This window comes from Otolemur garnettii, unplaced genomic scaffold, assembly GCF_000181295.1.
Source record: "Otolemur garnettii isolate 467f Iridium unplaced genomic scaffold, OtoGar3 scaffold00038, whole genome shotgun sequence".
NCBI classification, from domain to species: Eukaryota; Metazoa; Chordata; class Mammalia; order Primates; family Galagidae; genus Otolemur; species Otolemur garnettii.
In genome coordinates this window covers 8,929,394-8,941,151 of record NW_003852433.1, presented here as the reverse complement: position 1 = coordinate 8,941,151, position 11,758 = coordinate 8,929,394, and the positions used below count along the sequence as shown (strand labels likewise).

The 11,758-nt window shown below is 44.0% G+C and overlaps 1 protein-coding gene across 3 annotated transcripts in view; it reads right to left on the bottom strand.

Moving 5' to 3' along the window:
• CIT (citron rho-interacting serine/threonine kinase) overlaps positions 1-11,758 on the bottom strand; it is a 181,704-nt gene that overhangs the window by 15,157 nt on the left and 154,789 nt on the right. For all 3 annotated transcript variants that reach the window (XM_003789925.1, XM_003789926.1, XM_023513311.1), the window contains 9 exons: positions 10,550-10,687; positions 9,838-10,018; positions 9,552-9,643; positions 8,933-9,037; positions 8,522-8,691; positions 7,198-7,278; positions 6,907-7,042; positions 5,200-5,339; positions 976-1,068 (listed from right to left, as the gene is read on the bottom strand). In XM_003789925.1, the coding sequence (XP_003789973.1) occupies positions 976-1,068; positions 5,200-5,339; positions 6,907-7,042; positions 7,198-7,278; positions 8,522-8,691; positions 8,933-9,037; positions 9,552-9,643; positions 9,838-10,018; positions 10,550-10,687 (1,136 nt within the window). The remainder of the gene's footprint in view (positions 1-975; positions 1,069-5,199; positions 5,340-6,906; positions 7,043-7,197; positions 7,279-8,521; positions 8,692-8,932; positions 9,038-9,551; positions 9,644-9,837; positions 10,019-10,549; positions 10,688-11,758) is intronic.

Here is an 11,758-nt window from a genome sequence, read left to right as displayed (position 1 = left end):
CCTGAAGCTAACAAGTCAAACAGATCAGCATTACCATCACTGCTGAATATTTAATAGCTATCTACTAAGTATGAGAAACCTTTAGGCAGCATGATATAGTGAAATACTGGGGAAAAAAATCAAACCTCAGCTTTGGTCTCAACTATCTAACTTAAGATCTCTACCAACTTCAATTTTCTTGCCTGAAAATTGGGGAAGATCATCCTGTTTTTTCCACCATGGTTATGAAAAGCATTTGTGAAATAGCTCAGTTCCTGGTACTGTGGATGTTCAATAAACACACAAACTAAACTAACAACATCCTGCCCAGAATAGAATAGTGATGTCCTTATCTATTATTCACCCTTCATTTCACTTGTGAAACTAATTGTGAAAGCACCTGAAATAAATTAGGCTTATGATTAGTGAAACATTCTTAGTCTAGGGACATCCGACAGTCTTCCCTGGATGCAAGACGGCTCTAACGATTTAACAAGCACCTTGTCCAAACTGAGTTATCGTCACAACTCCCTCTGTTCCTCCTCTGAGAACCAGCTGCCTAATTACATATCGAAATAGAGCTAGCATTGGATATTCCAGAAGGTTATATTAATAGAAACCTTTCTTGAATCTGAGAAAGATTCTGATTACTGCTACCTGGGCCTGCTAGAGAGAGAGAACTCTTTCCTTTTTTAACTGGATGAAAAAAAGCGTCCCCTCCATCAGCCAACCTCTGCTCTAACAAAAGGCTGAATTCCCTGGGCTAGATAGAGAGGCAGCTCCCAAGCAGAAAATAAGCTATAGCTATCAGCAGCTCTGGAGGTTCCCCTAGAAAGAAAGGGTCTCTCCCTCTCAGGTGGTCACCCCAGGCTAAAGGCCTGCAGGGTAAAGGACCAGACACACGCTACTTCCCGAGACAGCATGCTTTCCATACCAGTGGCTGATAAAGCAGGACAAGCTAGATCACACTCGGCCAAGGCAAGGCCCAGGACTTACCTTCCGAATGCAGTATTTGCTGAGGTTTTCGTTGTAGCGAAGAATAACGACTTTGTTAGGCATGGCTGCACAGATGCAGAGCCCATTCTCAATCTGAAAAGCAATCAAAGAAAGAAAAACACTGTCACCAGTATGAATACTAGCTCTAGCGCAAAACTTGAAGAGGACTATCACTTTAGAACAGGGGCTCTCAACCTCAGCACACTTGACAATAGGGGCCAGTCGTCCAGTGGGGTGGCGGGGACTGTCCTGTGCCCTGTAGGATGCTGAGTAGCAGTCCTGGCCTCTACCCATAGAGACCTGCAGCACCCCTGGTTGTGACAACCAAAAATAACTCTAGCCATTACCAAATGTCCCCTTAAATCTAGCATTGCCCTGGTTGAGAAGCACTGCTTTATCTGGGAACCAGAGAAGACCTCAGGGAGCCACTGACCACACATATTTCACATGTATATCCTTCTGCTGGAGACAGAGTCTTCTGACAAACTTACCTTGTGGGGAGTAGGGCAGGGTGGGATAATGGAGGGGAGAGAAAAGGTAGTAGAAATTGCTATAAGAATTTGGAGAGAATTTTGGTCCAAAGGTAAAAGTTCTTGGCTAAGACCTGTATATGCAGAAGTCTACATCAAAACTCTCTTTTTCTAGAATAGCTGAAAGCCTCTTACTTTACCTCCTGTACCTAGATCTTTGTCACTTACCAAGGATGAAAAGAGGCTATGACTCAAATCAATCCTGACATAAAGGTCAGCAGTTAGTAGGATGGGTATGGGAGAGATGGGATGAGATAGGGGACACAGAAAATAGACATTCTGCCTAGGTGTGGTGGCTCAAGCCTGTAATCCCAGCACTCTGGGAGGCCAAGGCAGGAGGACTGCTTGGGGCTAGGAGTTTCTTTGGGTTTGGGGGTTGTTGTTGTTTTGTTTTTTTTTTTTGACACAGAGTCTCACTTTGTCACCCTCCGTAGAGTACTGTGACATCATAGCTCACAGCAACCTCAAGCTCTTGAGCTCAAGTGATTCTCTTGCCTCAGCCTCCCAAGTAGCTGGGCCTACAGGCGCCTGCTACAACACCTGGCTTAGGTAATCTACCCACCTCAGCCTCCCAGAGTGCTAGGATTATAGGCATGAGCCACCACACCCAGCCTGAAAAAGTCAATCTTAAAGGGACTCAAAGATAGACATTTCCAGAGGAAATTAGGAGTTTAGACAGGGCAGCCCTGTGAGCTCAGGGCAATCCATCCACCTCGGCCTCCCAGAGTACTAGGATTACAGTTGTGAACCACCGCACTCAGTGAGGCCAGGAGTTCAAGACTACTGACATAGCAAGACCCCTGTCCCTACAAAAAAAAGGTTTTTTTTTTTATTAACTGGGCATGGTGGCATGCACCTGTAGTCCCAGCTACTGCAGGTAGCTGGAGGAGCCTAAGGCAAGAGGGTCGATTGGGCCTAGGAGTTTAAAGTTGCTGGAGCTATGATCCATGCCTCTGTACTTCAGCCTGGGCAACAAAGCAAGACCTTGTTAAAGTAAGGAAGTAAGGAAAGGAGAGCGAGGGAGAGAGGGAAAGGGTAAGGGAGGACAGAAAGAAAGAAAAGAAAAGAAAAAGAAAGGAGGGAAAGGAAGAGGGGATGGAAATTGCTGGGGACGTTCTACTTCTTGGGGTAAGTGATGGGTTCTTGAATGTTTACCACATTCTTAGGCTTTACAATTTATATATTTTTTATATACTTTACATTCCATATACTTTTGAATATTTCAAATATTATAAAAATAATTTCTAATCCAAAAGAACTAATTTTTAGAAAAGAAAATACACATTTCTAAGTTAACTCGATATTCACAGAAGAAATTATAAGAGAAATTTTAACATGTGTGGACTGATAATACATTTCCAATATCAAAACTTCCAGCTAGAATGGTAGGTAGATGACAATACATAGTTTTAATTTAAAATACTTCTAATTAGAAAAATACCATAAAAGTTAATGAGCTAAAGCCAGCAAACTAAAGGAAAGAAAACAAAGATAATTGCAAAAGTTAATGACAAATAAAATAATGCTATACTAAAGACAATCACTAAAATTAAAGCTGCTCCTTTGTAAAGATTAATAAAATTGGAATGCCTCTGGTAAAATTAAGACAAAGAAAAGATACTATGCTAGTAATATTAGGGATGAAAAAGGTAACATAACAATCATAAAAGAACATAACAAAAAAGAAAAATGGGCCAGGTGCAGTCTATAATCCTAGCACTCAGGGAGGCCAAGGCGGGTAGACTGCCTAATCTCACAGGTTCGAGACCAGCCTGAGCCAGAGCAAGAGCCCATCTTTAAAAATAGCCAGGCATTGTAGAAGGTGCTTATAGTCCCAGTTACTTGGGAGGCTGAGGGAAGAGGATCACTTGAGTTTGAGGTTGCTGTGAGCTATGACTCTATGGCACTCTACCAAGGGGACAAAGTAAGACACTGTCTCAGAAAATAAATAAATAAATAAATAAATAAATTGACCTTTTCCAAGAATCCTTTTTAAATTAATACCTTCCTAGGCCAGTCTGTACTTCCTTCATATATGCCACAGTTAAATAACTCATCATTCACTCCCCACTCCATGGCTGGGGAGAAAAAACCCTTATCATCAGAGGGCCCCAGAAACCATGACCCCTCCTAGAACCAGAGCAAGGCCAAGTCTCCCATAGAGAAGGCCCCTGTGGTAAGCCACACAGCTCCCCAACTAGTCCCGCATCCCTCATATAGACACGTCTGAAGGCTCAGGCCTGTCCATAGCATGTGCTCAGTAACAGTGTATTAAGGGCTGAATGAACAACTGCCCAGGAACGGTCTTCTGAGCAGCAAAGGCAGTGGTTTCCACAGTAGAATGCCAGTAGCCTCAGCGGGGCCTACAGATGCCCCATTCAGATTTCATTAATGTAATATATGTATGTGTATATCCACATATAAATATGCATTTTTATAAATGTGCATTTTTAAATGACAATTTTCTTAAAGAAGCAAATAACATACTTACGTACCAAAATTTAACATGCCAGAAACTATAAAAGAATTAATTTGAGCTCTCACGAACTGACTTTACATTATATAAATGTCATAAATTAGAATTTATAAACTTCTAGAAGTAAAACATCCTTTCGCCTAACCAGATCCAGGTTAGATTTAAAAAAACAAGGTTCATCATACATACACCCCCCCACACACACACACACACTTATTTCCAAACATGGATTATCCTTTTAGTTTTGTTAATTTTGGCCTCATTTTTCTCTCCAGTATTTCCTTTAGATGCAAAGTGTACAATAATTTCAAATTACACAAATTATTTCATGTGCCTAAAGGGAGCAAAAGAAATTTAACACAATTTGAGGACATACAATCGTGACAGCTGTCAGAATCAAAATGGAGTCAGGAATGTTAAGGAAACCCTGACAAACAGAGCCAGGGAAACCATGAAGAGAGTGTTCTTCCACGCGTATGCCTGAAAGTAAAAAGCAACCTCATACACATAATCCATCTGCAAAGACTGGTGGCCCAGCCACTGCCTGTCTAACCTTGTAACCAAAGATAATTATTTCAAAACAATACTGCAATCCCTCTCATTTTTCCCTTAAAAAACCTTTGTCTTCCTAGCCAGACAGGGTGGCTCACACCTATAATCTTAGCCCTCTGGGAGGCTGAGGCCAGAGGACCACATGAGCTTAGGAGATGGAGAACAGTCTGAGCAAGAGCAAGACCCTAACTCTACTAAAACTAGAAAAACTCAGCCAGGTGTTGTAGTGTGCTACTCAGAAGACAGAGACAGGAGGGTCACTTGAGCCCAGGAGTTCAAGGTTGCTACAAGCTAGGCCTATACAGTAGCACCCTAGCCTGGGCAACAGACTTGGTCTCAAAAACAAACAAACAAAAAAAACCCTACCCTGAGCAACAGACTTGGTCTCAAAAACAAACAAACAAAAAAAACCCTACCCTGAGCAACAGACTTGGTCTCAAAAACAAACAAAAAAGACCTTGCCTTTCTTTACCTTCCTGCTTACTGTGGCATGTGTATTCCCATTGCAATGTTCTATTCCCAAATCAATCTCTTTTTCTTTTAGAGATCCTCTCTCTGTTATTTAGGTGGACAAAATTTCCAAGGTCAAATCAAGTGAGTTCTGTGAGAAGAGGGACAGTGCCAATTTGAAGAACACCTACCGCGAGGACTCTGAGGGACACTCACCTTGCCAGCAGCAAAGAGGTGGCAGCCCTTGACAGCTTCGAAAATGTTGGGCGAAATGTCCGGCTGGGCAGGAAGGTGAGACTGTGCCAAGGACTGTTTCACTTTCTTTATGTCCACGAGACACAGCGCCCGCTCTTCTCCTGAAGGGGAAAAGGGGCAGCCTCACATCAGTGTGGAGCCATGAAGTAAAGACAATGGTAGTCCTCGTTACAGTCACAAATAAATGCCATGAGAGGCCATGCAAATGAACTGACTTTTCCACAAACCCCTACAAATACACCTGGAGTTTAAATTTTTAGACCTAAGATGAAAAGATTTGGCCTTTTGTCAAGATTTGGCGAGTCGGAACAGGGAATTATGCAGACATAAAATTGGACTACACTTTCGAACATGGTCCCCAACAAAGTCTAGAAAGAATGCAATAGGGAACAGGGAGGGGGGAAGGCATCTGTAAAACAACAGGCTGGGACTATTCAAATATGTAGATATCAGGGAGGAACAAAAGAAAAAGAAAGGCTCAGGAACTGGTCCAGATTAAAAGAAACTAAAGGGATAGGACTGAATGCAACATATGATCCTGGATTGGATCATAAATAAAGAAAAAAAGTACGTAAAGGACATTACAGGAGCCACAGGTAAAATCCGATTACAGGCAGTATATCAGATAATGGGTTAAATTTCTTTAATGCAAAAACTATACCACGTGAAAGTATTCTATATGATATTACAAACAGGGATATATGTCATTCTACATATGTCAAAACTCACAGAATATACAACACCAAGACTGAACCCTAATGGAAACTACGGACTCTGGGTGATAACGATGGGCCGTGTAGGTTCATCAGTTGTAAGAATACACCACTCTAGCGGGGGAGGTTGAAGGCGCGGGAGGCTGTGCATGTGTGGGGATGGTGGGGATGTGGGAACTCTCTGTACTTTTCTCTCAATTTTTTGTGAACTTAAAACTGCTGTAAAGAATAAAAAGGAGAGAAAAGAGCAGACAGATCAAAAAAACCCCAGTTCCTGACCATATTATTTCAACCCCTGGATACAGTCACACCTGAAACAAGACCTAACTGTGAATGTTTTGAACTCTGACTCAATAAATTATTGTTTTTCTCTTTAAAAAATTGTATCTGCAATAGACAGAGATGAAAAGGCATTGTGCCATGGTTAGGTGATAGAATGAACTTGGCCTTTGGTAGATAGGGTGGCGCCATACCTGTGACTAACTCGCAAATGGTCCAGAAAAAAATTATTATGTATGTGTAAGAGGTAAGAGAAAAAAATGTAACAAGATGTTAGCAAATGGTAAATCTAGACAAGGTTCTCTGAGCGTTCATAGATATAAGAGGGACTGTGCAGTAATAGTGCAAGTTCCCAGAAGGTCATGGCCCACAGCAGTATTGATGCAATCAGGACAAAAGGTTTGAATTTAATGTATCTTGAGGCTCCCTTCAATTAGCGTAACAGTGGGATGTTCTTTGGGGATGTCAGACTGTGGTAAACTTGATATCAATGAGAACAAAATCTGGACAGAGGGTCCACCAGCTCAGGGTGCCCTTTAGGAACACAGAGGCAAAAGTTACTACTGTTCCCACCACTGGGAGGGCCTGCCTTTATGTTTCACAAGCATGAAATGTAGGTTAACAAATTGCTTCCCTTAAAAAGTAAAGAAAAAAGGCCGTGTCCTTGAGTTCACACCTGCTATCATGAGTAGCTTCTCCAGGTCCTTGATAATATAAATTTGGAAGACTGCTCCAATTCCTGGGACGTGGGTAAGGGAGTTTTTCAAGACGTTCAGTGCATAGAGCCCTTCCTCAGTGCCCACCAACACCACCTGCAAGGGCAGAAATCCAAAGGCAGAACATAGCAGAACATGTCACTGGAACAATTCTAAAGAGTCAGAGCAGCAAAATTCTCCACAGCCCTCCCTCTCCTTACAGCCATGTGGCTGTAACCAAACACCGCTGACCATGCCCATGAAAATATTACCTGGTCACTGAAGGGCAGTGTGCAGTTCATGTCTAGACGGTCATCACCTTCCAATTTCAGCAGGGAGTTTCCAAGTAATTTCTTTTCAAATGTAAAATAAAAGAACAAAAATGAGACATAGTGAGGTGAATACACGAACAAACCATTCAGAGCGATAAAGAGAAGTTTACAAAGCAAGTTAAATCTGAAAATGCTCAAAAACCCAACCTGCTTTTAGCATGCCCCATATTTTGATCTGTGCTGCAAAGACAAGACATGAAAGTTACTGGTTTCTCTGGGGTGGCTGTTAATTAGCATCTGAGTTATAACTTGGTTTAGATGCAGAAACAAATGAGTGTGATAGACAGAGAGAGCTATTCTGTGATAAGAAATATGCTGAAGCTAAACAGACTTCACCTGCAAAGGGTTAATAAGCCACATGAAAGGCTCCTACCCTCCCCAGGCTACAAAAAAAAAAAAAAACAACAGTGTCAGCAGCAAGCCAACAAGCCTCTGAATCTCTTTACCTGAACCCACGCAGACAGAAGCTCGTAGGAAATACAGTCACCGGCCTATTGTACACATATTAACAAGGATTTCAGTAAAAAGCTTATGCATGTAACAATGAAACAGGTCATCAAAACAGGTCTACCTGGTAAGCAAAGCTCTTTTCAGGAGGCTCATGGCTAAGAATCTTCTGAATGCTAACACATAAAGTGTTTATTATTACAGAAGCAAACTGTCTGAAAAGAGCTATTTGGTCTTCAGCAGAGCAAACGCCAATGAGCAATGAGCACTGTTTGTATCCTGGAACATTCTAGGTGGGGTGATGCCAATCATGCCACACCTACGTTTCTAACATCTTAAGGATAAGTAGGATTTCCAACCTGCCTACAGAAGAGCAGATACTGCAGAAGCAACTGAGAAGCTTATGAAAAGCCTTCCTGAAGTAGATGTGGCAGCCAGCAGCCTACCGTACTGCTTCATGGCCAAAGTGCTTATGATGCCAGCCTCGAAACCAAATGAACGCATCACAGTGAACATTAGAGAGGAGTTTCTCGTAAGGACATCTGCTGCTGCATCGCCACAGCCAAGGTCTGTGATGCCCCAGTCTCCCATTCTACATGGCTACGGAAAGGAGGCATGTGATACACACAAGCTAACTTAAGCGTCTGTGCCTTCAGTGCCGCCAAACTCCTGGTGATGACATGGTCTGGAGCCAGGAGCCCTCGGAGAGGGAGCCCAAGGGAAATCAAGACAGGCAACAGGATTCCCATCATTCAGACCAGTTCCCAAGTCAACCCACTTTACAGAGACAAGCTCCAGTGTCCGTTGTCATACTCACAGCATCAGCTTCTGCTTTTTCCCTAGAAACTCTCCCACCTGCGACAACAGATTCTAAGGCGGTGACCCAGCGCTGTTTGTCAGGGAAGCTGGGAGCTAACAAGTAGAGGGTTCTCCCAGGCCAGCAGGTGGTGTGCGGGTGAGATTCCATCTTCAGTATGTATGGGACATCTAGGAGATTTCACAGAGAGCACAGGATTGGGTGTGGACTTCCCCATTCCAGCTGGGAGGGATGGCCCTGAGGTATCAGAGATCCCACCAAACTGTGCAAGTCCCAGTTACTGCTAAGACAGAGGAGCTGAGGAAGGTGAGCCTTCTTTGGAGAGCCAGCCTTCCACATCCCCCTCCTTCCCCTTCTGCATTACCAAGCCCAGCCCACCTCCAGGGTGGGGCCCCTCTGGCTCCTCCTCACCTGCTTTGGCTGTATTTGCAAGTTCGGAAGCACCAACGGCACCATGAATAGATACATCCCCGTCGGGAAGGCACAGCTCAAATTCTTCCACCGGCCTCTGTCCAGCTTGGTACAAAGAGGAAGGGCAGAAAGAAAAACAAAAGAACAGGAACAAGAGCAAGGGGAGAACAGAAGAGAAAAGAGACAGAGACAGAGAGAGGGACAGAGAGACAGGGTACGCGTGTAAAGAGAGGCGCACAGGAACAAAGAAGGGAAAGAGGTGTGCAGAGAAGGCAGAGAGGGAAGATAAAAAAAAAATAAAGTGTGTCAGATGAGTAGCACAGTGAAATTCTGATGACGATGCGGATTTATGGGTTAGTTGACTGAGGCAGAAGTTCTCTGAAGGTGTATTAGCAGGTGGAATCTTCAGGGCAGCGCCCTGCGGGTTCTTCAGGGGGGAGACCTATAGATGTGAGTATCGTACCAATAACCTTTAGAGAAGTCATTTGGCTTTTAGTTTTCAAAAATGGAAAAGTGTAGAAGGCTTGCAAGGCAGTCCAAAAAACAAAGCCTTCACGCCAACACTGGGAGACCTGGGATAACCACGTGCAATGACATTCCCCCTGAATTATTAATTTACCTTCTCTGGCTTCATTATCATAAATGAGAACTTTTGATCCCTCCAGGACAATGTACTTCCTGTCCCACCCTTGCTGTCCTCGCTTGTTATTCCTGGGAAAAGAAAGATGAAAACGAACAATGTTGAAACTCAAGAAGAATGAGGCTCGAGGAAGGGGTGAGGGGTGACTAGGTGAGATGCATGGTTCCTAGAAAAGGCACTTCCCTCAGAAAACTTCAGGGATGGAAGTGCCTTGGGGCCTCCCCTGCCAGCACCTGTCCCAGTCCAAGCCACCCTGCAACAGTACCTGGGCACCTTCATCCACCCTTCCAGATGTAAGCTGCTGCTGGGCTCCTTGGTCTGGAGACCCGGGGAGTTCATTTTGTCACGGCAGAAGGCCTCAGTGAAGTGTGTGGCATATTCAGCAGGCAGGCCACAGGTGGCTGGCAAGCATGTGGAGCACTTGGGATGACACATCACCTGACATTCTAGGGGAGAGAACGGGGCAACCTAAAGACACGCTCGGCTGACTCTGTAGCCTTCCCTTCCTCCTCCAGCCAGCCCAAGGCTTTTCCACCCCCAGCCACATCCTATGCATGTGGCCCTGGCAGGCAGGTAACCCCTAAGCTTTCCCAGGTGCCAGACCCCTATAGATCGAGGTAACCAGAGAGCCAGTCACTCTCAACCTAGTCTCCCTGGCTTCATCCCAGGCTGCTCACAAACACAAAAGTATGTGGTTGCACCTTTCAGTTGGAGGAGAAACCAGCCTGACAAAAGGGGGCTGAAAATTAGCAAAGCCCAAGGCATTGTGCACAGCAGGCTGGAGTCATGAGCTGAAGACAGATATCAACTCAGTGCTTTAACAGGGGAAAAATAGTGTCCGCCCACTGAAATAAAAAGCTTAGAAATGAATGTATAGAAAATGAGTTAATAAAAGAAAAATCACCTCCATCTGATGGATTTTTTTTTTAATGGAAACACCAGGGTGACCACTACAGATACCCAAGGGCTGCTCTTACCAAGACATTTGGATGCCTGGCGTCCGAAGTGCACGGTATCCAGACACACAGCACACTTTGTGGCTCGCATGTTTAGTCCTACGTTAAATCGGTGAGGAATATTGTGGTGCATGCGCTCCTTAAGACGCCGACTAAATTCTGGAGGAAAATGTTTTACAAGTCATTAGAGTGCTACAAACAATATCCTTGAGAAAGTGAAGTGACAACCCACAGGATGGGAGAAAATATTTGCAAATCTTATCTCTGAAGGGGGACACATAACCTAGAATATATAAAGAACTCTTACAAACTCAATAATTAAAAAAAATTAAAAATAGGCTAAGGATTTAAATAGACATGTCCCTGAAGAAGAGAAATAAATGGCCAACAAGCACATGAAAAGATGCTCAACATCCTTAGTCATTAGGGAAATGCAAATCAAAACCACAGTGAGATACCACTTCACACCCACTCAGATGTCTACAATCTTAAAAATGGAAAATAAGTGCTGGTGAGGATGTGGAGAAATTGGAACCCTTATACATTGCTGGTGAGTATGTAAAATGGTGCAGCCATTGTAAGACCCAGTCTGGCAGTTCCTCAAAAGATGAAACAGAATTACCCCATGACCCAGCAATTCTACTCCTAAGGATGTATAGATACCCCAACCTACATACCCACAAAAATTGGAGATAAATGTTCATAGCAGCATATTTACGACATCTCCAAAGTGGAAACCATCCAAATGCCCATCAACAGATGAAGGGATAAACACGATGTGCTGGGCTGGGCAAGGTGGCTGTAATCCCAGCACTCTGGGAGGCCGAGGTGGGTGGATTGCCTGAGCTCAGGAGTTCAAGATCAGCCTCAGCTAGAGCGAGACCCTGTCTCTAAAAATAGCCAGGTGCTGTGGCCACCACCTGTAGTCTCAGCTACTTGGGAGGCTAAAGCAAGAGGATCCTTGAGCCCATGAGGAGCTATGAAGGCTGGACGCCCATAGCTCAGCGGTTAGGATGCCAGCCACATGCACTGGGGCTGGTGGGTTCGAACCTGGCCCAAGACTGCTAAACAAACAAACAACAAAAAAAAATAGTTATTGTGGCAGGCGCCTGTAGTCCCAGCTACAAGGGAGGCTAAGGCAAGAGAATCACTTGAGCCCGAGAGTTTGAGATTGCTGAGAACTGTGATGCCATTGAACTCTACAGAGGGTGACATAATGAGACTCTGTCT